Source organism: Notolepis coatsorum, assembly GCF_963971535.1.
Source record: "Notolepis coatsorum genome assembly, chromosome: 12".
Taxonomy (NCBI): domain Eukaryota; kingdom Metazoa; phylum Chordata; class Actinopteri; order Aulopiformes; family Paralepididae; genus Notolepis; species Notolepis coatsorum.
This window is the reverse complement of record NC_140176.1, coordinates 127,583,144-127,607,975: the sequence shown is the minus strand read 5'-3', so window position 1 is coordinate 127,607,975 and position 24,832 is coordinate 127,583,144. Positions and strand designations below refer to the sequence as shown.

General features: G+C 45.0%; 1 protein-coding gene across 1 annotated transcript in view; it reads left to right on the top strand.

The window, feature by feature from the left end:
* LOC311238049 (cathepsin F-like) overlaps positions 1 to 23,402 on the top strand; it is a gene marked incomplete at its 5' end in the record, with an annotated part of 42,171 nt that extends 18,769 nt beyond the window's left edge. The window contains 7 exons of the mRNA XM_084326013.1: positions 2,268 to 2,364; positions 2,553 to 2,633; positions 5,956 to 6,075; positions 8,629 to 8,693; positions 12,379 to 12,469; positions 20,479 to 20,537; positions 22,478 to 23,402. Coding sequence (XP_084182139.1) covers positions 2,268 to 2,364; positions 2,553 to 2,633; positions 5,956 to 6,075; positions 8,629 to 8,693; positions 12,379 to 12,469; positions 20,479 to 20,537; positions 22,478 to 22,552 — 588 coding nt within the window. The 3' untranslated portion in view covers positions 22,553 to 23,402. The remainder of the gene's footprint in view (positions 1 to 2,267; positions 2,365 to 2,552; positions 2,634 to 5,955; positions 6,076 to 8,628; positions 8,694 to 12,378; positions 12,470 to 20,478; positions 20,538 to 22,477) is intronic.
* Positions 23,403 to 24,832: the final 1,430 nt, after the last annotated feature.

Below are 24,832 nucleotides of genomic sequence, written 5' to 3'. Positions count from 1 at the left end.
TCCAAACTTGGATGACTCACAACTTCCTCAAATTGAACAGTGACAAGACTGAACTTCTCATTATTGGCACCAAAACCACCCTCACCAGATCCGGACCCATCACACTCACCATCAACGACTCCACCATCACCCCCTCCCCCCTAGTCCGAAACCTTGGTGTCCTCCTTGACCCCACCCTCTCATTTGACCCCCACGTCCGCTCCATCGTAAAAATATCTTACTTTCACCTCTGCAACATTGCAAAAATCCGTCACTGCCTCTCCCCCCCTGCTGCTGAATCCCTCATTCACGCCTTCATCTCCTCCCGCCTGGACTATTGCAACTCCCTCCTCACTGGTATCACCTCCCGCTCCCTCCATAAACTGCAAATGGTCCAAAATTCAGCCGCCCGCCTCCTCACTAACACCTGGTCCCGCGAACACATCACTCCTGTCCTCCACTCCCTCCACTGGCTCCCGATCAAACACTGCATAAACTTTAAAACACTACTCCTCACCTTCAAAGCCCTCCACAGCCTGGCCCCCCCCTACCTGACCGATCTTCTTCCCTACCGCCCCACCCGTTCCCTCCGGTCCTCCTCCACTGCCTCCCTCACTGTCCCGACATCCAAGCTTAAAAACTTTGGAGATCGGGCCTTCTCTCGTACTGCACCCCGACTCTGGAACTCCCTCCCCCAGTCCATCAGAGACTCCCCTACACTCTCCACCTTCAAAGCTCGCCTCAAAACCCACCTGTTCTCCCTTGCCTTCAACCCCCCCACCCATAAACCCCCCCCCCCCTCCAACCTGATTGATGTCTGTCTCCAGTCTTTTTGTGCTATCATGCCGTCTTCCCTGTTCCCCCCATGGTCTCATGTTCCTTTTGTTTTTGTTTCTTTGTTGTTTCTTTGTTTTTGTTTCTTTGCTTTTGTTTCTTTGTTTTTACTTTTGCTCCCAACTATTGTCAGCGACTTCTGGTTATTGAGAAGCGCTATATAAATTAAATTAATTATTATTATTATAAAAAAGAAAAAAAAATATTATAATTTTTTTTTATTTCTTTTTATATATAATTTCTTTTAATAGTCTAGTAGTTCATAGCAGCGGCGGTCCTAATTCAGCAGCGGCGCAGTGCCGCTGCTGAATGCATATAGGGGAAATACTGTGTGCTTATTGTCGGTAAGTGCATTTCCCATAATGTTGGCGTGTTCCTTTAAGTGAGCCGCACACGGCGGGCGATTTTTGCCAGGCGACCGACTTTTTAAGCGAGGCGACTGACAGAATTATAACGCTTCCATTGTTATGAATGAGACAACCCACACGGCAGCAGATTTTCGATTGACGATCGCACAGCAACTTCTGTCGCCTGGCTAAATATCGCCTCAATCCTATTTTTTTGAGGCGACGGCAGGCGACACAGCAAGGACAATGAGGAAATAACATGACTTCTACTGGTGTATCATTTGTAATATAAATTTATTTATCAATACATTCATTGATCAATAACCTACGTATTATTACCATGCTACTTATGTTAATTATTAATTAACAGGAACAATTTGAATAAATAACATTAGTTGGAGAAGCTATAGTAACCGCTTGTCATTAACTAATAAATTGACAATGCGCCACGGTGCACCTACTTAGATGTTTTTATACTCGGGTAACAAAAGAAGTTGTGGATGTTGACAGAGTTGAATGTCCAGGCTGCAACTGATGTATTTTGTAAGGTTTATTGTCCAAAGAAAATTATGGTTGAGAACGGAACAGTTTGTGTCTTCCGTGAAAAAACTCTCTCAGCAGCTGCATAACATTACTTGTCCAATCGGTGGTAGTGAACGTATCGTAGCGATCAGGCATGCAGTAATGTCAGGAAGAATGAGGAGAGGTTGTATTCGTATATGGTGGTTTAATTCCAGCTCAATATGGGTTTTACAGGTTAATACTTTCCCTTGTAATGCACAATGCAGCTACCTGCTAATACGCTTGCTTCACGACAACCTAACGTCTGGTCCGTCCTCCCATATCTTCCGGGGGGAAACAACACCCCCAGCTAAACAGAGCGACACATATAGCTTATTATACCTGAATGGTCGGGTCTGGTGTGGGGTGCTAAGCGATTGTCGTTGAGCGACAGCCGATCGCATCGCCAGGCGACGTCGCTTGCCCTCCGTGTGCTTTTGACTTTAAGGTTAGGGGCTAATGAATTAATTCATATATATATACATTAATGTAGTCATTAGTCCTCTGAAGTAGGTGGTAATACAATAATATGTGTGTGTTTTGCAGGGCATGTGTGGGTCTTGCTGGGCGTTCTCGGTCATAGGTAACATCGAGGGCCAGTGGTTCCTTAAGAACGGAACACTGCTGTCACTGTCAGAACAAGGTAATGCACACACACACACACACACACACACACACACACACACACACACACACACACACACACACACACACACGCACGCACGCACAGAGGGTTGATTCAATAACTTTCTCCTACAGCATGACACATGCTGTTAACCTTTGACAGATCCAAGCCTTTAATTGACTGGTTAATTGGTTTGTTCTTCACAGAACTGGTTGACTGTGATAGGCTCGACCAGGCATGCGGAGGCGGGCTGCCATCAAATGCTTATGAAGCGATCGAGAATCTGGGTAAGAAAGAGGAAAAAGGGGTGACTGGTGTTGACAGTGTGATGGTGTTGACAGTGTGATGGTGTTGACAGTGTGATGGTGTTGACAGTGTGATGGTGTTGACAGTGTGATGGTGTTGACAGTCAATTCAAGTCAAGTCAAGAGTTTTAATTGTCACGGCATACAGGTATACAATGAAATGCGGCTGGTCTTGCCCGCGACGATGTGCAATACAGTGGTACAACATATAATAGAATCCAATAAAATACAGTGGTACAACATATTAATAGAATCCAATAAAACAGTGCAATAAACAGGTACATGGTGTGCCATCTCGGTATCTGTACATTAGTATTTACAGAGCATATAGGACATGCTAGGTAGCTTTAGTAGTGCAATACACTGTTCCTGATGTTATACTACTTTAAGTGGCCTTTCCTCTGGCCATAAGTGTGCGTGTGTGCGGCATGAGTGTTAAAGTGGCTGCTAGTGTGTGAGCGTGCTCAGCGTGCGTGTCGTGTATGTGCTTGTGTGTGGATAGTTCAGTTTCTGTGTCTCTCAATGTTCATTGTTCAAGGCTCTGATGGCCTGGGGGAAGAAGCTGAGCCTAAGCCTCTCCGTCCTAGTAGCTGGAGTTCGCAGGCGTCTGCCTGACCTCAGCAGCTGGAACAGGCTGTTATTGGGGTGGTGGGGGTCTTTCATTATCCTGCAGGCTCTGGATTTGCATCTCTTGTTGTATAGAGCCTGCAGGGGAGGTAGCGCAATACCCGTGGTACGCTCGGCTGAGCACACCACTCTCTGTAGGGCCTTCTTGTCCTGTGCCGTGCTGTTTCCATACCAGGCAGTGATGTTTCCGGTCAAGATGCTCTCTACAGCTCCTGAGTAGAAGGACTGGAGTATCTTCCCCGATACTCTGAACTTCCTTAACTGTCTCAGGTGGTAGAGGCGCTGCTTCGCTTTCTTTACTACTGTGTCTATGTGTGTTGACCATGTCAGGTCCTCTGAGATGTGGACCCCCAGGTACTTGAAGCTGCTCACCCTGTCCACGGTAGCCCCGTTAATCGTCAGTGGTGTGTGTGTCTCCTGCTGTCCTCTCCTATAATCCACGATCAGCTCCTTGGTTTTACCAATGTTCAGGAGCAGGCTGTTGTCCTGGCACCAACGTTCCAGTACCTCAACCTCCTCTCGGTAGGCCTTCTCGTCGTTGTCCGAGATCAGCCCCACCACCACCGTGTCGTCGGCGAACTTCACAATGGAGTTGGAGCTGAACTTGGCCGCACAGTCGTGTGTGTAGAGTGAGTACAGCAGGGGGCTTAGAACACAGCCCTGGGGGGACCCGATGCTCAGGGTGATGGTGTTGGAGGTCTGACCCCCCACCCTGACCGCCTGGGGTCTTTCACTCAGAAAGTCCAGTACCCAGGCGCTCAGGGCGGAGCTCAGGCCTAGCTCGATCAGCTTGTCCACCAGTCTGGTGGGGACTATGGTGTTGAACGCTGAGCTGTAGTCAATGAACAACAGTCTCACATAGCCCCCCTTCTGACGGTCAAGGTGGGAGAGAGTGCTGTGCAGTACCTGGGAGACCGCGTCATCAGTGGACCTGTTTGTCCTGTATGCAAATTGCATAGGGTCCATATCACTGGGGAGAGAGGCACAAATGTGGTCCTTGACCAGCCTCTCGAAACATTTCATGACCACAGAGGTGAGTGCCACCGGTCTGTAATCATTTGGACATGTTGGGGAGGGTTTCTTCGGTACAGGGATGATGGTAGACATCTTGAAGCAGGCAGGGACTACTGAATCCGCCAGGGATTGATTAAATATGGCGGTGAACACCGGGGCAAGCTGGTTTGCACAGAACTTAAGTATGCATCCTGTTATACCATCTGAGCCTGCAGCCTTCCTGGTGTTCACCTGCATAAATGCTCTTCTCACACTGTGTTCCGACAACGAGAGAGCGCCCCCGCCCCCCCGCGGTTGCCCCCCCCCCCCTCCACAACAGCCGGTGCGCCAGTGACGTCACTAGCCAGAGGGCTAGCGGCGACACTGTCTACACCGAACCGAGCGTAGAAGGAGTGTGATGAAGTGTGATAGAAGTGTGATGGTGTTGACAGTGTGATGGTGTTGACAGTGTGATGGTGTTGACAGTGTGATGGTGTTGACAGTGTGATGGTGTTGACAGTGTGATGGTGTTGACAGTGTGATGGTGTTGACAGTGTGATGGTGTTGACAGTGTGATGGTGTTGACAGTGTGATGGTGTTGACAGTGTGAGGGTGTTGACAGTGTGATGGTGTTGACAGTGTGATGGTGTTGACAGTGTGATGGTGTTGACAGTGTGATGGTGTTGACAGTGTGATGGTGTTGACAGTGTGATGGTGTTGACAGTGTGATGGTGTTGACAGTGTGATGGTGTTGACAGTGTGATGGTGTTGACAGTGTGATGGTGTTGACAGTGTGATGGTGTTGACAGTGTGATGGTCTTGACAGTGTGATGGTGTTGACAGTGTGATGGTGTTGACAGTGTGATGGTGTTGACAGTGTGATGGTGTTGACAGTGTGATGGTGTTGACAGTGTGATGGTGTTGACAGTGTGATGGTGTTGACAGTGTGATGGTCTTGACAGTGTGATGGTGTTGACAGTGTGATGGTGTTGACAGTGTGATGGTGTTGACAGTGTGATGGTGTTGACAGTGTGATGGTGTTGACAGTGTGATGGTGTTGACAGTGTGATGGTGTTGACAGTGTGATGGTGTTGACAGTGTGATGGTGTTGACAGTGTGATGGTGTTGACAGTGTGATGGTGTTGACAGTGTGATGGTGTTGACAGTGTGATGGTGTTGACAGTGTGATGGTGTTGACAGTGTGATGGTGTTGACAGTGTGATGGTGTTGACAGTGTGATGGTGTTGACAGTGTGATGGTGTTGACAGTGTGATGGTGTTGACAGTGTGATGGTGTTGACAGTGTGATGGTGTTGACAGTGTGATGGTGTTGACAGTGTGATTGGAGCATAGAGCCGGATGGCGTGTCCTGTTCCTCACAGATCTGCACCATTCAGTCAGATGATCTTCTACAACATGTGTAGCGGAGATTGAATTCTCGTGTGTGTATACTACTATACTATACTTCAGTATACTATATTACTGAACCACATCATTCTTTCCACTAAGTGGCATTAAAGTTCAGTTTTCCAACCACCATTGGCAGTTCACCCAAAATAACGGAACCAGTTTAGCCTGTGAAACTAGATTCTCTCCACGTGATCTCACGGTTTAAGACCCAACACCTGTGACATGGTAGGCCAGCTATGATATATTATTCTGGCCAGCCCTCCTCTGTCCCTCAGGTGGTCTGGAGACGGAGACAGACTACTCCTACACCGGTCACAAGCAGGGCTGTGACTTCAACACGGGGAAAGTCGCTGCCTACATCAACAGTTCCCTGGAACTGTCAAAGGACGAGACCGGTGAGTGTTAGGATTTCTTGGATATTTTATCCAAAGCGACTTACAAGTTCTGTACAACAAGTCAGCAGGAAGGGTACAACTCTAGCAGCTAAGGGTAAGTAACATTGCTCGTCAAACAATGTTGAACTTGAGTGCTACAGACTTGAGTGCATATTAGCATAGTAGGTCATATAGGCAAGGTCGATTCCTTAGTAGCAGAGTGCATACTAGCAAAAGACAGTAAAAAGGTTAGTAGTTAGGTAGTTTTTTTCTTAAAATCTTTTTTTCCATTTCAGATATTGATTGAAGAAGTGTGTTTTTAGTTGACGATGTAAACTTGGACAGAGCTTGGATAAGAGTGGGTCTGACCCCCCAGAGCTTGGATAAGAGTGGGTCTGACCCCCCCAGAGCTTGGATAAGAGTGGGTCTGACCCCCCCAGAGCTTGGATAAGAGTGGGTCTGACCCCCCCAGAGCTTGGATAAGAGTGGGTCTGACCCCCCAGAGCTTGGATAAGAGTGGTTCTGACCCCCCCAGAGCTTGGATAAGAGTGGGTCTGACCCCCCCAGAGCTTGGATAAGAGTGGTTCTGACCCCCCCAGAGCTTGGATAAGAGTGGTTCTGACCCCCCCAGAGCTTGGATAAGAGTGGGTCTGACCCCCCCAGAGCTTGGATAAGAGTGGGTCTGACCCCCCCAGAGCTTGGATAAGAGTGGGTCTGACCCCCCCAGAGCTTGGATAAGAGTGGGTCTGACCCCCCCAGAGCTTGGATAAGAGTGGGTCTGACCCCCCCAGAGCTTGGATAAGAGTGGGTCTGACCCCCCAGAGCTTGGATAAGAGTGGTTCTGACCCCCCCAGAGCTTGGATAAGAGTGGGTCTGACCCCCCCAGAGCTTGGATAAGAGTGGGTCTGACCCCCCAGAGCTTGGATAAGAGTGGGTCTGACCCCCCCAGAGCTTGGATAAGAGTGGGTCTGACCCCCCCAGAGCTTGGATAAGAGTGGGTCTGACCCCCCAGAGCTTGGATAAGAGTGGGTCTGACCCCCCAGAGCTTGGATAAGAGTGGTTCTGACCAGTGGTGCAGTCGTAATATGGGAACTGGTCACACGCCACGCCACGTGCACGCGCACGCGGGTACGTGCATGCGCACAGAACTGATTTATACACACACACACACGCACACACACACGCACACACACACACAAGCGCATATACGCAAGTGCAATCTTTCTATCATACAAGCTCTTCTTGCTCTCTATTTGTGTGAATGTGCGCGTGGAAAGCTGGCGCGCAGCACAGACGCTTGATTCAATATCATAAGCAGGTAGACCCCCATCACGAATTCCGAGCCACATTAGTATTCACCTCCACTGCCTGTGTCACACAGAATGAAGGGGGAGATGCATTCAGATAGCCAACACCCAGACACTTAGTCTACCTGCGCTTTTTGTTATGTAAAACGGTGGCCGGGTACTTAGTCACAACGAATGGATACAGCGCATTTTTGTGTGCGCGTACACGCGATACACATCCGTGCGCGATCGCGCGTACTTCTGCCTCAGTGATCTGGTAACACGGAGTGTAACCTAGTGTGAGCACGACTGCACCACTGGTTCTGACCCCCCAGAGCTTGGATAACAGTGTACCTCTCCATGATACTTGATAGTGGTTGTCAAGGTAGGATGACAGCCATGACAGCACAGAGCCTACAACTCCCAATCCTGCAAGGGATGCGAGGAGGATCTGGTGGTTGACTGTCGAAGGCTGCTGACAGGTCCAGGAGAATCAGGACAGAGGAGAGGCCTTTCACTCTTGCTGAGTGAAGAGCCTCTGTGACCGCTATGAGGGCCGTCTGTGGAGTGACCAGTCCTGATGCCTGACTGATTAGGGTCTAAGAGGTCGTTCTGTAAGATATAATCAGTGAGTTGGTTGGATACAACACGTTCAAGTGATTTAGAGAGGAAGGAAGGAAGAGAGACAAGGCGATAGTTATCTATGTCGGTGGGGTTCACGGTTGGTTTTTTGATGAGCGGTGTGACTCTGGCTTGTTTTAGGGAGGTGGGAACCACCCCGGAGTTGAGAGAGGAGTTGATCGTTGCAGTTAGGAATGGGAGGATGTCTGGTGCTCTGGTCTGGAGGAGTGGGGAGGGTATCAGGTCCAGCTGGCATGTAGTGCGACGGTTCAACATTACCAGTGTCAATGCTTCGGCGTCTGTAATGGGAGATGAACGATGAGGCACTTGATTCAGCAGTAAGTGGGTGTTGGCAGAAGCAGCTGTGGATGTTCTCTACCTTTTTCTCAAAGAATATGGCAAAGTCTTCCGCAGAGAAAGAGGAGGGGGAGTGAGGGGAGAGTCCTCTGGCCCACTCTCTGTTTTTCTTCTCCCTGCATCTGACTGGTTGGTTAGGAGGGAAGCGGGTGGATATTCAGATTAAATTATACTTGGATTGCTTTTAATTTGCCTTCTGACTTAGTGAGATGGTTTGGTGTTTGGGGGTTTGGGAAAGAAACACAGACAATGATAATGTGGCTGAAAGGAGTTCTGGAATATAATGATTTTGAATTTTCCTCCCCGTCAGAAATGGCTGCTTGGTTGGCTGAGAACGGACCTGCTTCAGTGGCCCTGAATGCCTTTGCCATGCAGGTGAAATAACAGATTGTGCACGGCTGTCAAATATTAAACATTTATTATTATTATTATTTTATTTAACCTGTATTCAACCAGGCAGGTCAAAAGGTAACAGGGAAACAGTTATTGACAATGTTAAACCATTTTGCAGAAAAAAGCCACATGTGAACAATCATTTGGTTGATCATGAAAAAACTAGGGCTGTCAGTTTATCGCGTTAATTAGATTAATTAATTACACAGCAAATTATCGCGTTATGAAAATTAACTCACATTTTTTTTTTTTTTTTTAATACTTTTTTTTTTTTAATACTTTTTTTTTTGTATCTCATTCATTCCATAAGAATGTAGAATACACATTTACAGACTTTTTTTTTTAAATGGTCCATTTGCATGTTCTTGGTATCTGATTCTATGAATCTCAGGGAATGTATTCCCAGTGTCAGAAATACTGTGGGCTAGATCCACAAAGAATGGATTGCACTAGGGCTGGGCGATATGACGATATTATATAAATATCGGGTACAGTTCATTAACGATACACTTTTTTAACGTATCGTGGATATCGTGATGTTTTGCCCAAGAGGATTGTGTCGCGTCAATCTGGTCCACACGTTCAAACTTTTGAACAACACACTACTGCATCAAAGTTACTACTTATGACTAACAAATGCATTCGTTTTGTGGCATTAACGTTATATAGTTACACGTTCAATAACATCAGCGTATTTACCCGAACATAGCAACGTCCGAGGACGACATAGATAGCAAGCATTACTCTCGAGTTGTGCCCATTCTGCGGTCTGTTAATAAAGTTTTCAATCAGACAGATGTATGGAAAGGCTTTTATTATAACATTTGTTGCAGTAAAATCATAATGCCTCGTTTAGTCATGCTGCGGTGCGCTGGTAATCTAACTCGTCGGCCGCGGCGAGCTAACATTGTTGTTGTTCAGCTCTCGTCAAAATCAATGGAGGACATTCTGGAATGTAAAAAACGAATAGCGCTTGCCGATTGGTGCTAAGAACAGCAGGGCGGGTGGAAGCGGTGTGACGTAATTGGCAGACTCGACTGTCAATCAAAATTATTCTGTTGCCGGTTGAATGATTGAATGAATGAAAACTTTATTAACAGATTGCAGAATGGGTACAATACAGTACAGCTCAATACAACAACAGTGGACTGGAGGATGAAGACCAGAAAAAGACTTTCGGCTTTTTTACATAAGGGTCCTCCATTTTCAATTCATCAAAACATTTAGAGACATACAAATATACAGTAGTTTCATAAAAATGCTAAAATGCTATTGATTGATTGATTGATTTAAAACTTTATTAACATATTGCAGAATGGGTACAGTACAGCTCAATACATACAATTGTTAAGGAGATGCAAACCAGAGAAAGACTTTCGTCTTGTTTACATCAGGGTCCCCCATTTTCAATTAATCATATTTCATATCTAAATCATATAATATCTCATTGCTAAATATATGCAATATATAATCTAATAATCCAATAATCTAAATCTAATATATAATATAAAAATGCTAAATGCATGGGTATTTTATTTAGTCTTTAATGTTAGCTTGCAAACTCAAATTGTCTTGGTAAGCCTCATAATGAATTGTTTGGGGGAAAAAAAGAAAAACATTGTGATGTGTATCGTGTATCGCCGAAAGGTCAGAAAATATCGTGATATCATATTTAGGCCATATCGCCCAGCCCTAGATTGCACGGTGCAAGTTGCACCCTTACTTACAATTCATTATGAATTGAAAATGGGGGACCCTGATGTAAACAAGACGAAAGTCTTTCTCTGGTCTGCATCCCCTTAACAATTGTGTGTATTGAGCCGTACTGTATTGTACCCATTCTGCAATCTGTTAATAACATTTTCATTCAATCAATCAATCTGCGCTGTGATTGATTGAATGAACATTTTATTTTGAGTAAATTGTAATGAACCAAATGAGAATATCAATACAATTGTTTTTATCTTTGACTGAATAACACCATGCTCAAATTGACCAGACCTGAAAAATCTAAACAAATTAATAGATGGAAGATGATTAAACAGAAGGTTTTGTAGATACAGTACTGAATTCTGCCATCCGGACACATGCAATTTGAAATATGATTATAGAATATAGAATATCAGGCATAAAATGGTTATGCGATTAAAATGCGATTAATTAGATTAATTAATTACAAATCCTGTAATTAATTAGATTAATTTTTTTAATCGCCTGACAGCACTAGAAAAAACATTTAGTTGATGAAGATATTGTTAAGGAGAACTTTAAGATGTCTGCATAACCAACTCTTCTTCACTGGTGCAACTGGAGGCACATTATTCAGACTTAAATGACTGTATGTATGCATTACCGCATGCTGAGCACTGCATTTATTTTCTAAGCTTTCTGCACTCATCATTAGAGAAGTGTGCCAATTTTCTCATCTAAAATAACAAATATAATTTTTGATATTAACACTTTGAGTGCCAACGACGAGATTAGTCGTCCTAACTCGCCATGTGTTGAGTGCCAATGACGAGTTTTCTCATTATTTAATCGCTATTTTTTTTATTAGCGATATCCATTAATTTTTCATCCATCCAGCCTGACTTTATCATTGTGAATGGGTCTGAGCTCGAAAAGGGCAAATACCGCCGCCTATCGTCTCCCGGATGGTAATGCACATCATTGGATTGGATTGGGTGGCCATGTGCATCAGAAAAAAAGTCCGGTCCAGGGTTTTCCCATCTCTGGCATGCAGTATCGTGTTACCAGATTGACTGAGGACCCTCAGAGCAGCGTCGATTATGTGTTTCGGACTATAACGTTGGATCAATAAACACGATCAATATTTGGAATGGCGATCAGGAATTGGATGAATCTTTTTGCAGAATATCTGATGTGAGGTAAGGACTCTATTTTACCAGTATTGGGTTAATCAGATGTTTTTTTCATAGCGATCACAACATGTCTGTGAGTGTGTGTGTGTATGACGTTAGCGCTGACCAGGTCATGGATAATATATTTTTCAGCCCGCTTCTCTAGCGTGCATAAGTACACATATACAATCGATAATCTAGCATTTATTTGAAAACGATTCATAAATCAGCAGAAAAATTACAACGTGTTTTGTGTATTCCACTAAAGGGCTATTATCGCGGAATTTCTCTGAAATTACTAGAACTCTCCGAAACTACTCGTATTCAAAACGGTATAAAACGGAAATGTACCAATGAGAAAACTATCTGTTTCGTACATGTTGACTGCAAGCAAGTCATTGATAAGCGAGGGGTGTTTTAGAACCATAGCCGTATAGTTTAAGCGTTCGCAAATATCCCGACCTCCCATTGACTAAAGTGCTGGCACTCAAGGGGTTATCTGGGCAAAGGGGCGTGGCACCCAATGTGTTAAGAAAATGACACAAGGTGCAATAATGTAAGGACCTGTGGAGTCAAGTATCATGTATCAGGACTTCAACTGGAAACACATTATGTGAAATTCATCTGACTTTTCTGTAACGATTATAGATCGAATTTAGTCCATATTTTTTACTTCACAAGGTATTTCTCCTCTCAGGTGATCAGCTCTATAGTCAATATATCCATATTTTCAACAAATTTATTTTTGTTTGTATTTTTGTTTGTTCTTTCTTTCTATCTTTCTTTCTTTCTGTAACCATCCACAGTTCTACAGGAAGGGTGTGTCTCACCCCATGAAGATATTCTGTAATTCCTGGATGATTGACCATGCTGTGCTGCTAGTGGGATACGGAGACCGTAAGACTACTACATTTCACCCTGTTCAGACTACACATGTCGACCTACACCCTACAGTTCAGACTACACATGTCACCCTACACACTAACAGTTCAGATTATACATGTTGTTGAGCGACTATTTAAAAGTGACAACTAAAAGCCGCAGAGAGGGCTTGGGCAGGGATATCTGTCCGACACGCGAGTCGAATGAATGAGCCTGAGTCCGTAGCTGCAATTCAAGGGTGTTTATTTTAGCAATCGGTTACATGCTCTTGCAGATGGTATATGGATTTCGATGGTTAATGAGTAACGTAGCGCGGTCAACAGAAATATAGGCACCCTGCCTCACCCTCTGTAACAAACAAACAGGTGAATGGTTCCTAGGCACAGGTGATATTAATTACCCTTCTTCCCACTTCCTTCTTCACTAAAGAAACTTGAAACTTGAAACTTCCCAGGTGACCCACCCACACCTCCAGACAGACACACCCACACCTCCAGGTGACCCACCCACACCTCCAGACAGACACACCCACACCTCCAGGTGACCCACCCACACCTCCAGACAGACACACCCACTACCACTGGTGACAAAGTGACATACACCTCCCTGCTCCTACACATGTCACCCTACACCCTACAATTCAGACTACACATATCTTTGCTGATTTCAAAGCTGGTTGCACTCTGTTTTAATGACACCACGTGCACGCGCGCTCCCGAGCATGCGCATAAATGTTCCCTCGCATACGCACAGACTAAAGACAATGCCTAATTGGAACGAATGGCATGTAACACAAGTTTTGTGTGAATGTATCTGAGAACGTATTTGAACACACCTGACGACCTGCGCTATTGTTATGCAAAGTAGCTAGGTGGGTACTTAGCGAGTTGGTGCATCAGTCGAGTGCAGAGCATTCCTGTGTGCACGCGCATGCACATCCGTGCATGTGCGTGCTTCTGGTCACAGAGCCGGTTGCACGGCGTGCAACCCCGTCCCATGAGCAACGCACCCCTGCACATATCACCCTACACACTAACAGAAGTCCAGAATCACAGCTGAGATATAAGTAAGCGTTATTTATAATGTGTCACTAATACCACCAGCTACATTCATCAAACAGCATGCCTGTGTGACAGAGTTGGAGAAGTCTGTGAAACTCACTTGTGTTGCAAAGCACATGACTGAGGGGATTTCCACCGCAAGCCCCACGGTCCAGCAACGCACTGCATTCTATTCATTCCTTAGAAGAGAAAATCAGGAGATGCAGCTGAAAGGAATCCCCTCATAGTTCTTTTATTGAATGTCGGCGAGGCGAACAGAGAGACGAGACAGAGTCAGATGGCAGTCTGCAGAGTTTTACTGAACCGTCACAGCACAAGTAGACCACAATCCGGACCACGCACCTCCGCACACCGAGCGAGCCAGTGCCAAGTGGTGGTCTCGTCAATACATCGTCACATCATTTATACATTTCTCGTCAGAATGGTGTGTGTATTTCTCTCTGTGTGTATCCATGAATGTCTGTGTGGTGTGTGTGTGTGTGTGTGTGTGTGCTGGTGTTTGCTTAGATGGGGAAAAGGAGGGGCTGTATTCCTCCGCTCTCCTTATCAGATGGTGTGTGTATGTCTCTCGGTGTGTTATGCATTGATGTCTGTGTGATGTGTGTGTGTGTGTGTGTGTGTGTGTGCTGGTGTTTGCTTAGATGGGGGAAAGGAGGGGCTGTATTCCTCCGCTCTCTTTATCAGATGACGGCATATAATTTGTGTGTGTGCATGTGTGTTGGTGTGTGTGTGTGTGAGTGTGTGTGTGTCGGTGTGTGTGTGTCGGTGTGTGTGTGTGCTTTTGCATGCTTCTGATATGATCATGCACCTGTGTCCAGAACTGTTTCATGGGGCCCTATGTTTACACAGAGACCGTTTCATCGGGTCCCGTGTTTACACAGAGACATCTGACGTCAGTGTACAGAAGATATATAAGATATTGACAACAGATCAATGAATTAAAACTATCAATCCCCCTTTTGACATATAAATCTATATGTCAACACAACAATTCATTGTGCACCCAACAATATGACACAACCATCAATCATCAAGACATACACTAAGCATGGACCTGTCAAAAGGCCAAGGTCAGGAACAAATAGAGTACATTTCCGGACATATACCTACATATCGGATGACCACCAATACTGCCATCAATACATCAGACCTGCACTTAATCCAAGAGGGCGTGTATATCATATAAGCGTGAAGCTTAACTATACGGGGGCCCAGAGGCAAACATAGCACGAAGCGTATGGTATAGCAGAGACACGTGACACTTAGATGGTCCAGTGGTCATCCAGTAGCGTCCAGTGTCGTCAGGGCCGTAGATGGGCAGGCCATAGATCAAAACACGTGTAATACTAATTACAATCACCCAATATAACCCAATATACCCCAGGAAACGAACACGAGGATACACTCATCAAGATTCACTGTATATTCATAGAGGAATGAAAACACAAAAGAAAATAACAATAAACTGACGTTGATTTAACCCTAACCAGGACCTGTAAAATATGGAAATGATGCTTGACCGCTCTCGCATAATGTACATGCCTGAAATACTATGTAAGACAGCTCAGACAGTTCAGTCTTATTTTGCACAATATCAATCATATTTTAAGACAGTCCAGTTTTAGTTCAGTCACATTTTGCATAACTTCAATCATATTTTAAGACAGTCCAGTTTTAGTTCAGTCACATTTTGCATAATTTCAATCAATTTACACTTCCTCATCTATTATTCTAATATTCTTATTTCAATTAATTATTTAAATTCAGTAATTTATTCAGTTGTTGAGTCCACCATTCAGTTGCTGTGTGGAGTCCACACAGTCCACAGATCTCGCAGACGCAGGCATATTTCATTCAAATGACAAACCTATTTTAAATTTGGAATTTCCAATTGCAGAAACTTGGTATTCTGCTCACCTTTCGTCATTGAAGAAACAGCCCCGGGGTCCGTCATCCGATCTGCCGCACACAGCCATTCAACTCGTCAGTCCGTCCCAGGAGAAATGCACGAAACGGACAAGAAGACAAACAAAAAAATAAAAAAATACAGATTATGATCTACTCATCCTGTGCCAACTCTGCAGATAATCTACTCGGTCTCTGCTCACCTCTTTCCGATCACCAATCCCGGACGAGCCCCCATTTGAAAGGAATCCCCTCATAGTTATTTTATTGAATGTCGGCGAGGCGAACAGAGAGACGAGACAGAGTCAGATGGCAGTCTGCAGAGTTTTACTGAACCGTCACAGCACAAGTAGACCACAATCCGGACCACGCACCTCCGCACACCGAGCGAGCCAGTGCCAAGTGGTGGTCTCGTCAATACATCGTCACATCATTTATACATTTCTCGTCAGAATGGTGTGTGTATTTCTCTCTGTGTGTATCCATGAATGTCTGTGTGGTGTGTGTGTGTGTGTGTGTGTGTGCTGGTGTTTGCTTAGATGGGGAAAAGGAGGGGCTGTATTCCTCCGCTCTCCTTATCAGATGGTGTGTGTATGTCTCTCGGTGTGTTATGCATTGATGTCTGTGTGATGTGTGTGTGTGTGTGTGTGTGTGTGCTGGTGTTTGCTTAGATGGGGGAAAGGAGGGGCTGTATTCCTCCGCTCTCTTTATCAGATGACGGCATATAATTTGTGTGTGTGCATGTGTGTTGGTGTGTGTGTGTGTGAGTGTGTGTGTGTCGGTGTGTGTGTGTCGGTGTGTGTGTGTGCTTTTGCATGCTTCTGATATGATCATGCACCTGTGTCCAGAACTGTTTCATGGGGCCCTATGTTTACACAGAGACCGTTTCATCGGGTCCCGTGTTTACACAGAGACATCTGACGTCAGTGTACAGAAGATATATAAGATATTGACAACAGATCAATGAATTAAAACTATCACAGCCACGCGGTGCATGACGGAAGTGGTGTGGCGAGTTGGGAGGGGTCGGTGCGGTGCGTTCACCAGACCTCATTAGTATATAAAGTGAACTTTAACTTCACGCAATTGCATCCGTCCAAAGCAACACACCTGGCCCCCGAAAGTCTGATCAAACTGTCAAACTAGGCATTGCATACAGGCATTAAAGCGTTCCGTCTTGAGACGGAATTCCGTCAATTTGATTCGGAGTTCCGTCAATTTGATTCGGAGTCTGACGGATTTCCCGTCAATTGGCTACCTGGTATAATATGATTTGTAGATGCATACAGATTGAAATTTTTTTTTGCCAATCGGAGGCGTCAAATATGAAAAGGGGCTTTTTTTTCCTGCTGCGCCAAGCAGTCATGGCGAGCAATAATGGCAGGACGCACGCAGCGACTCGAGAGAAATGTATAATAATCGCAAGATACATTCAGACTGTTGGATCTAAATAAATGGATTTATGGACACATTTATGCCCGGACCACAAAGTTTATTGAAGGGTTAGCGGAGGCGTGACGGCTCTACCGGAGTCCGCCTGTTATTTTTTTTTTATTTATTTATTTTTTTTATGAGGGTGTAACGTGTGGAAGGATCACACTACCCCCCTTAGATCCTTTCCTCGCTGAGCAGGCGCCCCGACCGACCTGTAGGAGTCGCTGTTTACAACGACCAGGACCCACCCACCAGCTTTCCCACCCCTAACACTACCAATTGTGTTAGTATGAACGACCAGCCAAGCTGGTAGCAATGCCGAGAGCTGGGCTCGAACCCAGCATCTCCTGCACTAGTGGCGAGCGCCTTGCCCACTGCGCCACTTAGCCGCCCCCGTCAGCCTGTTATATGAAAATGTAATAATACTTAATAGTAGAAACGCATGTCAGAAAACACAAGTCTTACGACAGTCGCCTTTTTTGCAGCCCTCGCGCGTCAATTCTCTCCTTGTTTACCGACGTCACATCCACCACCTGCTTGCACTAACATTACGCACGCCTGCTATACCGATTAGCTAACGTTAGCATAATAACGTTAATGGAAGGAGTAAGCCGGCCACTAAAAAGAAAACCCACCGCGGTGTTCTCAGACGAAAAGGATGAGCAGCACCACCCAACAAAATAAAGTTTCGAGAGGAATGGAAGTTTGAAGATAGCAGTGTTTCAAGAGACTGGCTAGGCTACAGTATGATGCGGGGGCTGTAGACGGTGGTGAGTTGTTAACTTGTTCCGTGTTCTGCAACTATGTCAAAAAGAAAAACCGAAACAACACATTTGTCATTGTCGTGTTACTTCACAGTACAAATACGTGAGTCCTCTGCTGTGGTTGTGACGAGTATCCTTTATTAGCTTAACTCCGTAGCAACATCACACAGGTGTATCTGTAGACAGTCTCCTCCCCACCGTATATTCTCTCCCCACCGTATGTATCTTTTTTCTCCCACCCACCCACCCCCCTTAATGTACAGTCTCCTCCCCATCATAATGTATATAATCTCTGTTAGGATCTATGGGTAACAGTACTGTATATTTTCATATCGTATATGTCACAAATTTAACATTACTATATACCTGTAGTATGTCATGTATGTCCCTATGCCATAAATGTTGTGTATGTCATAAATGTCACTATGAATTGAAAATGGGGGACCCTGATGTAAACAAGACAAACGTCTTTCTCTGGTCTGCATCCCCTTAACCCTTTCCCCGCCAATAACGTCGCACGACGGGTTTCAAGTTCATGCGAATTCTGCCAATAACGGCGTACGACGTGATTCTGATCATAATTTCATATTTTCGCCATGGTATTCATATTTCCATCACGGAGGCTGGTCTGATGCTGTGTGAGCCAGCACAACTCTGCAACGCTTCAATACTGCCACCTGGTGGCTGATCGGCGAGTTGCAACTGGAAGTGGATCTCTTGTGATCCCGGTGCGTCTCCCTATTCCGTCCGGCCACTCGTATATCGTCGCGGTACTCAATACACACACCGTGGATATGGATCTTTGCCATAACTCAATAATCGACATGATTTGGGCGTGTATTAGTAATATACAAACCGGAAATGGATCGCCTAGATCCCCACCACATAACTGGGATCTTGTTTGCTCCACTCTCATCGCCCAACGGTACGAGGAGACTGACATGAGTTTCAGCGTTTTTGTTTGATACAAACTGCTCTGATCAATATATCACCCATACTACATGAAGCATCTAACGACTATCATGGAATTATAAACGACCCCCCCCCCCCTCCGTTCACCCGCGCATGATCAGTCATAACCCTTAGGACCATGTACAGTTGAAATTTTTAATATAGCGTCTATTGGTATCAAACTGCATTTGATGATCTAATATATGCATTTGTGCCTATATCTCACGTTCTGGGAAATACTGCAGAAAATGATAAAAACATATTTATACTCTAGACGGTATTTTCGTATGAATGTGTGAATGAAAAAGTAAAACGTTCCTACATCCTGAACGATAGATACTCGATGTTGAATGGGCCATAGTAATGTCAATTTAGCAATACAATTTAAAAAGTTATAGCCCTGCAAAGAAGGTGAACATCTCCATAGACTTACAGTGCTGGCAGAGATCAAACGGCGATGGATATAAGCGTGGCAGAGAATGGGTTAACAATTGTGTGTATTGAGCCGTACTGTATTGCACCCATTCTGCAATCTGTTAAATATTGATTGATTGATTGTTATTAACAGATTGCAGAATGGGTACAATACAGTACAGCTCAATACACACAATTGTTAAGGGGATGCAGACCAGAGAAAGTCTTTCCTCTTGTTTACATCAGGGTCCCCCATTTTCAATTCATCATAACATATATGACATACATGACATACAGATAGACAATACTGCTACATCTATACATTTATGACATACCAGATTTACAAATACAGTATTGTTTGTGATACAATAAGAGTCTAAAAAAGAGAGTATATACATTTGACGAAGAAACTGTACATTGGAGGAGGTTGGGTAGTAGGCTTGGGCGGTATGACGGTATTACGGTATACCAGGGTATTTCGAGATCCCGCCGGTATGATTCTCAATACCGTGACGTCACAGACTGCTATTACAGTTGATTGTAGTGCACAGCACGCGCCAGCAGAGGGTTACGTGGCTACCGTTCTGGGAGCTAACGTTAATACCTGGATGGTGCTGGCTAACTGGCTACCGTTCTGAGAGCTAACGTTGATACCTGGATGGTGCGGGCTAACTGGCTACCGTTCTGAGAGCTAACATTGATACCTGGATGGTGCAGGCTAACTGGCTACCGTTCTGAGACCTAACGTTGATACCTGGATGGTGCGGGCTAACTGGCTACCGTTCTGAGAGCTAACGTTAATACCTGGATGGTGCTGGCTAACTGGCTACCGTTCTGAGAGCTAACGTTGATACCTGGATGGTGCGGGCTAACTGGCTACCGTTCTGAGAGCCCCCCCCCCCCCCCGCTGATGAAAATGAAAGTCATACCGTCGTATACCGTATACCGGGGTATTATGTCAGCATGGTATGACGGTATGAAAAAAATGATACCGCCCAAGCCTATTGGGTAGGTTGGGTGGAGGGGGGGGGGACTGTACATTGGAGGTGGTTGGGTGGGTGGGGGGGGGGGGGTGTGGACAACTGTACATTGGATTATCGACCAAAAACGAAATGAGTAGGCTCCCTTAAAACGCTAAAAACTATTAAAAAAAATACAGTGGAGGTTAAAATAAGAATATGACTTGGCCTGAAAAAAAGTTCACTCAGGAGATTTTTTTTTTGCTTTAATCCCTGTGCATATATTTAAGATCCAGCAATTGCATGGCCCATTTAGCCTAAAACATGAACCTGAACCGTTCTGGTGGAAAAAGATAATGTAAGCCACCATGTTTTTCCTGTTTGAGAAACGGAGACACATAAAGTCAAGGACAATTAGGCGGTTGCGTCTAAGATCAAGAGGTCAGCGTAGCGGAAACATTGCTGGCTTTTTTACAGTGTAGCCTCTTCATGTAAAGAGTCATGTTCCCATTGTGTGGACATTCCTGTGGTTGCAGGTAAAGGCATTCCATTCTGGGCCATCAAAAACAGCTGGGGTGAGGACTACGGAGAACAGGTAAGACAATGCTTTACAGAACAACCTACTATACTAAACTCTCAAGTTTCAAGTTCATTTTGAAACACAAAGACCGCTTTAATTCATCGGCTTGTAACTCACCTGTAGTTAAATAAATCTCAGGTGTTCATTAAAAAAAAAAAAAAAATCTATTTTCTTCTTCCCCTCTCTTTCTCTCTTGCACCTATGATGAAAATGAATGTTTTTTCTTTCCTGTTTACCTGTAATTTTGTCATAATAATGGTGCAGTTGGAGTGAGAAGGAATATTAAGTTTTACAGAAGGATTATTTGTGTTTTTTAACTAGCCTATTTTTAAGAGCCACATTGCTAACACTAAAGGAGTGAAGGTTGCGCTACGAGAGTACACTGTGGCGGTGACGGTGACGTCTGGGAGCCTGAGCTGGAATGAAATGCTGCCTTATCAAAGAGAGAAATCGATATTAGAAGACTTAATTTAAGGTCAACAGGCTGTGTTGAACCACAGGCTGAAGCTAGCTTGTAATAACCCATTCCCATTCGTTCTCCCATCACCACGGGAGAGAGGCAGAGGTGGACTTCCTTATTTGGGCGTAATAGATTACGATGAGATGGTCTATGCACATGAGAGGTCTATGCTTACTCATGTCTATACTCAACAATGCAACACACAGCAGAGATGCACACACCCAAATGAAGCAACACAAATTTGAACATAATATTGTTTGAACATGAATACGATATTGATGATATTTCAGTTGCTTCGTTGAAAGGCTGTAATCAAATGTACACCTGTGGGCGGCTGGGTGGCGCGGCGGTCTAAGCGCTCGTCACCAACGCTGTCATACTGACTCAATTGGCAGAGTCAGCGGGAGGGAAGTCGATGGGTGGTAATCTGGTCGTTGTAATCAGCGACTCCTACAGGTCGGTCAGGGCGCCTGCACAGCAAGGACAGGAGATGGCGAGGGTAGTGTGAGCCTCCCACACGTTACACCTCGCCAATGAGAGTCCGCGCTGGCAGGTGAAAAGAAGTGGCGGGCTGACTCCGCATGTATCGGAGGGGACATGCGATGGATTCTTCAACCCTCCCTACCACCGACCAGTGGGGGGCACATGCGAGCAACAATCAAGATGGGAGGGGAGGAATTGGCACGACTAAAATTGGGATGGGAGAAAAACAGAAAAAGAAGGAGAAAAAGTGGATCAAGAAAAAAATGTACTCCTGTAAAACCAACACTACTCTGAGATCCTCATCCACAGCAACAACATTGGGGGTGTTGGCAGCAATATTAGAGAACACATCTGAATCATTACAAAGCTGTTCCAAGATCATAACAAATCAGCTAATATTCCTACTCATACTGTAGCTCTACAGTATACTAACATGCACACACACACACACACACACACACACACACACACACACACACACACACACACACACACACACACACACACACACATACACACACACTTTAAAGGGATTGTTCTGATTTTCGAAACACTTAGGCTCCTTGCCTATGATGATGTTGATCGGTAGAATACTTTCTCAGCACAAGCCATGCTGTTCCTCATACTAGCTCTGGATAGTTGCCATAAATGAATGCAAAGTCAATGGGGTCGAGCTCCTATCTGTACAAGCTGACTGAAACCAACTGAAATCTACTTTGTGTGCACTGTCTCAGTGGTCTTCAGTCAGCTTGTACAGACAGGAGCTCGACCCCATTGACTTTGCATTAATTTGTGACTGATAATAATAATAATAATGATAATGATAAAAGATAATGATAATGAATGAGCTAACATTATATTTGAGCTTCCCTTGTGATGATGCAGCAGGAAGAAATCTACTGTCTCTCTCTCTCTCTCTCTCTCTCTCTCTCTCTCTCTCTCTCTCTCTCTCTCTCTCTCTCTCTCTCTCTCTCTCTCTCTCTCTCTCTCTCTCTCTCTCTCTCATATACAGGGTTATTATTACCTGTACAGAGGATCCAGACTGTGTGGGATCAACAAGATGGCCTCATCCGCTGTGGTCAACTAAACTACATATACACACACAGACAAACACACACACAAACACACACACATGCACGCTAAGACCAACTGACCACACCGTCACACACCTTTTATCTATCTAGAACACTGTTTCTCAAACTCAGGGTTGGGGACCAGTGTCAGTCCCTGGTATGCTGCAGAGTGGACCCTAGCCTGGTTTTGCTGACAGGTTTTGGCTATTTTCCTGTATTTCAAGTAGGGGCCTATGATTTTAATGTAAACCTAAATCATCTTCAACGGATGGGGTCCCTGGACATAGCAATATCAATACGTACTGGTCCCCCGGTTTAAAAGTGGTTCCTGAGATTGACAACTTTGAGAAGCACTGATCAAGAGTGCATGAATATAGGGATCAGATGGACCAAGTCCCACTGATTGCACACACATACACTGTAATGTGTCCCACCATTATACCTCTAACCCCCCCCCACCCCCCCCCCACCCCGGATCCAAAGCGCATGAATAATAGGGGTCAAGTCCTGCTGATTTTACTTTTTTGTTTAAAGCTGCAGAGGGTAGTTTTGAGAAGGAAAACGTACCTCTACAATAACTAGTTACAAAAGAGGTCTAAGCACTCGCCTACCACTGCAGAGACCCAGGTCCAATTCCCGTCAGCAGTACCGCCGGCTTGATCAGTCTGCCAATACACAAATGGCAGTATTCACAGGTGGGAAGCTGCTGGGGGGAGTCTTGGTCATTGTAATAGCGACTCTTGCTGGTCGTTCGGGGAACCTGTTCGGCAGGGAGGGGATTTGGGGTGAGATAGTGTGAACCTCCACATGTGTTATGCTCTCCCAGTGAAACTCCTTGCTGTCAGGTGAAAAGAAGCGGCTGGTGACTCCACAGGGGAGGCATGTGGTAGTCTACACACCCTCCCCAGTCCGACAGTGCAACAACAGTGCAACAACCAAGAAGGGAATTGGCCTTTTGAAATGAAGTGAACCAACATTGACTTAGAGGATACTTCTTTGTATGGTAAAGGTGGTTGGAGGGTAGGTGCACCCAGCCACACAGATCATGTATAGTTTCAAACAGAGTGCCAGGGAGCCTAAATATTAAAGGCAACCAACTTGTGTCTAGCCACGCCCAACTTGCATCTAGCCACGCCCCCGCGGCGACGCGGCAGCACTATGTAGCAGTAATCCCCCCTTTTTTAACATCCAGAACTAGCTCAATTGGTAGCGCTGCCTTGCTGTGGATCCTGCGGTTGGTGAATGTGTTTTTTAACGTGCATTCTTTCGCCGGTTAAGTTTAGGCATGTTAACTTTAAGCATTGTTTCGGAGTTGGTTAAGGTTAAGGTTAGGCATTGTTTCGGAGTTGGTTAAGGTTAGAAGGGTTAAGTTTAGGCGCTGTTAAGGAGCTGGTTAAGGTTAGAGTTTGTCTTAGAGAATGGCAATATTCTTTCGGAGTTGGTTATGGTTAAGGTTAAGGTTAGGCATGGTTTCGGAGTTGGTTATGGTTAAGGTTAAGGTTAGGCATTGTTTCGGAGTTGGTTAAGGTTAGAAGGGTTAAGTTTAGGCGCTGTTAAGGAGCTGGTTAAGGTTAGAGTTTGTCTTAGAGAATGGCAATAGACAGCCTATTTCCGCGCTGCAGCTCTCTCGCGCTGCCGCGGTCACATGGGCGTAGTGGCCAATCAGAGAAACGCTAAACACAAGTTGGTTGCCTAAAATATTCACGCGTCCTTGAGCAAGACGCTTAACCCCAATAACTGCTCCAGATGAGCAAGTTGGCACCTTGCATGGTTGCCTCCACCATCAGTGTGTGTGAATGGGTGAATGTGAGGCGTAAGTTGTAAAAACGCTTTGGATAAAAGCGCTATATAAATGCAGTCCATTTACCATTTACCATGCAAGGTGCCAACTTGCTCATCTGGAGCAGTTATTGGGGTTAAGCGTCTTGCTCAAGGACACTGACACACAAAGTGGGAGAAGCCGGAATCAAACCAGGAATCTTCCGATTACCAGACGACCGCTCTACCTCCTGAGGCACTGTCAACCTTTGTAACACTTTATGTATTCAATACAAGAAATATCCCATACTATATTTGGACCTTTTTAGAGGTTAGTTTTCTTCCCCCCAAAACTACCGGGTGCAGCTTTAAACAAGGTTAGGTGTTTCTCTTCCATTACCTCACTCACCTCACAGTGGTTAAAACATACCAGCCCCTCGCTAAGCTAGTTTCTCCTCAGATATTGCTGAAGTTGTATTGTGATTTGAATATACTGTAGATTCCTTTGTGTTTAATTCCATTGATAGGTTAAATTG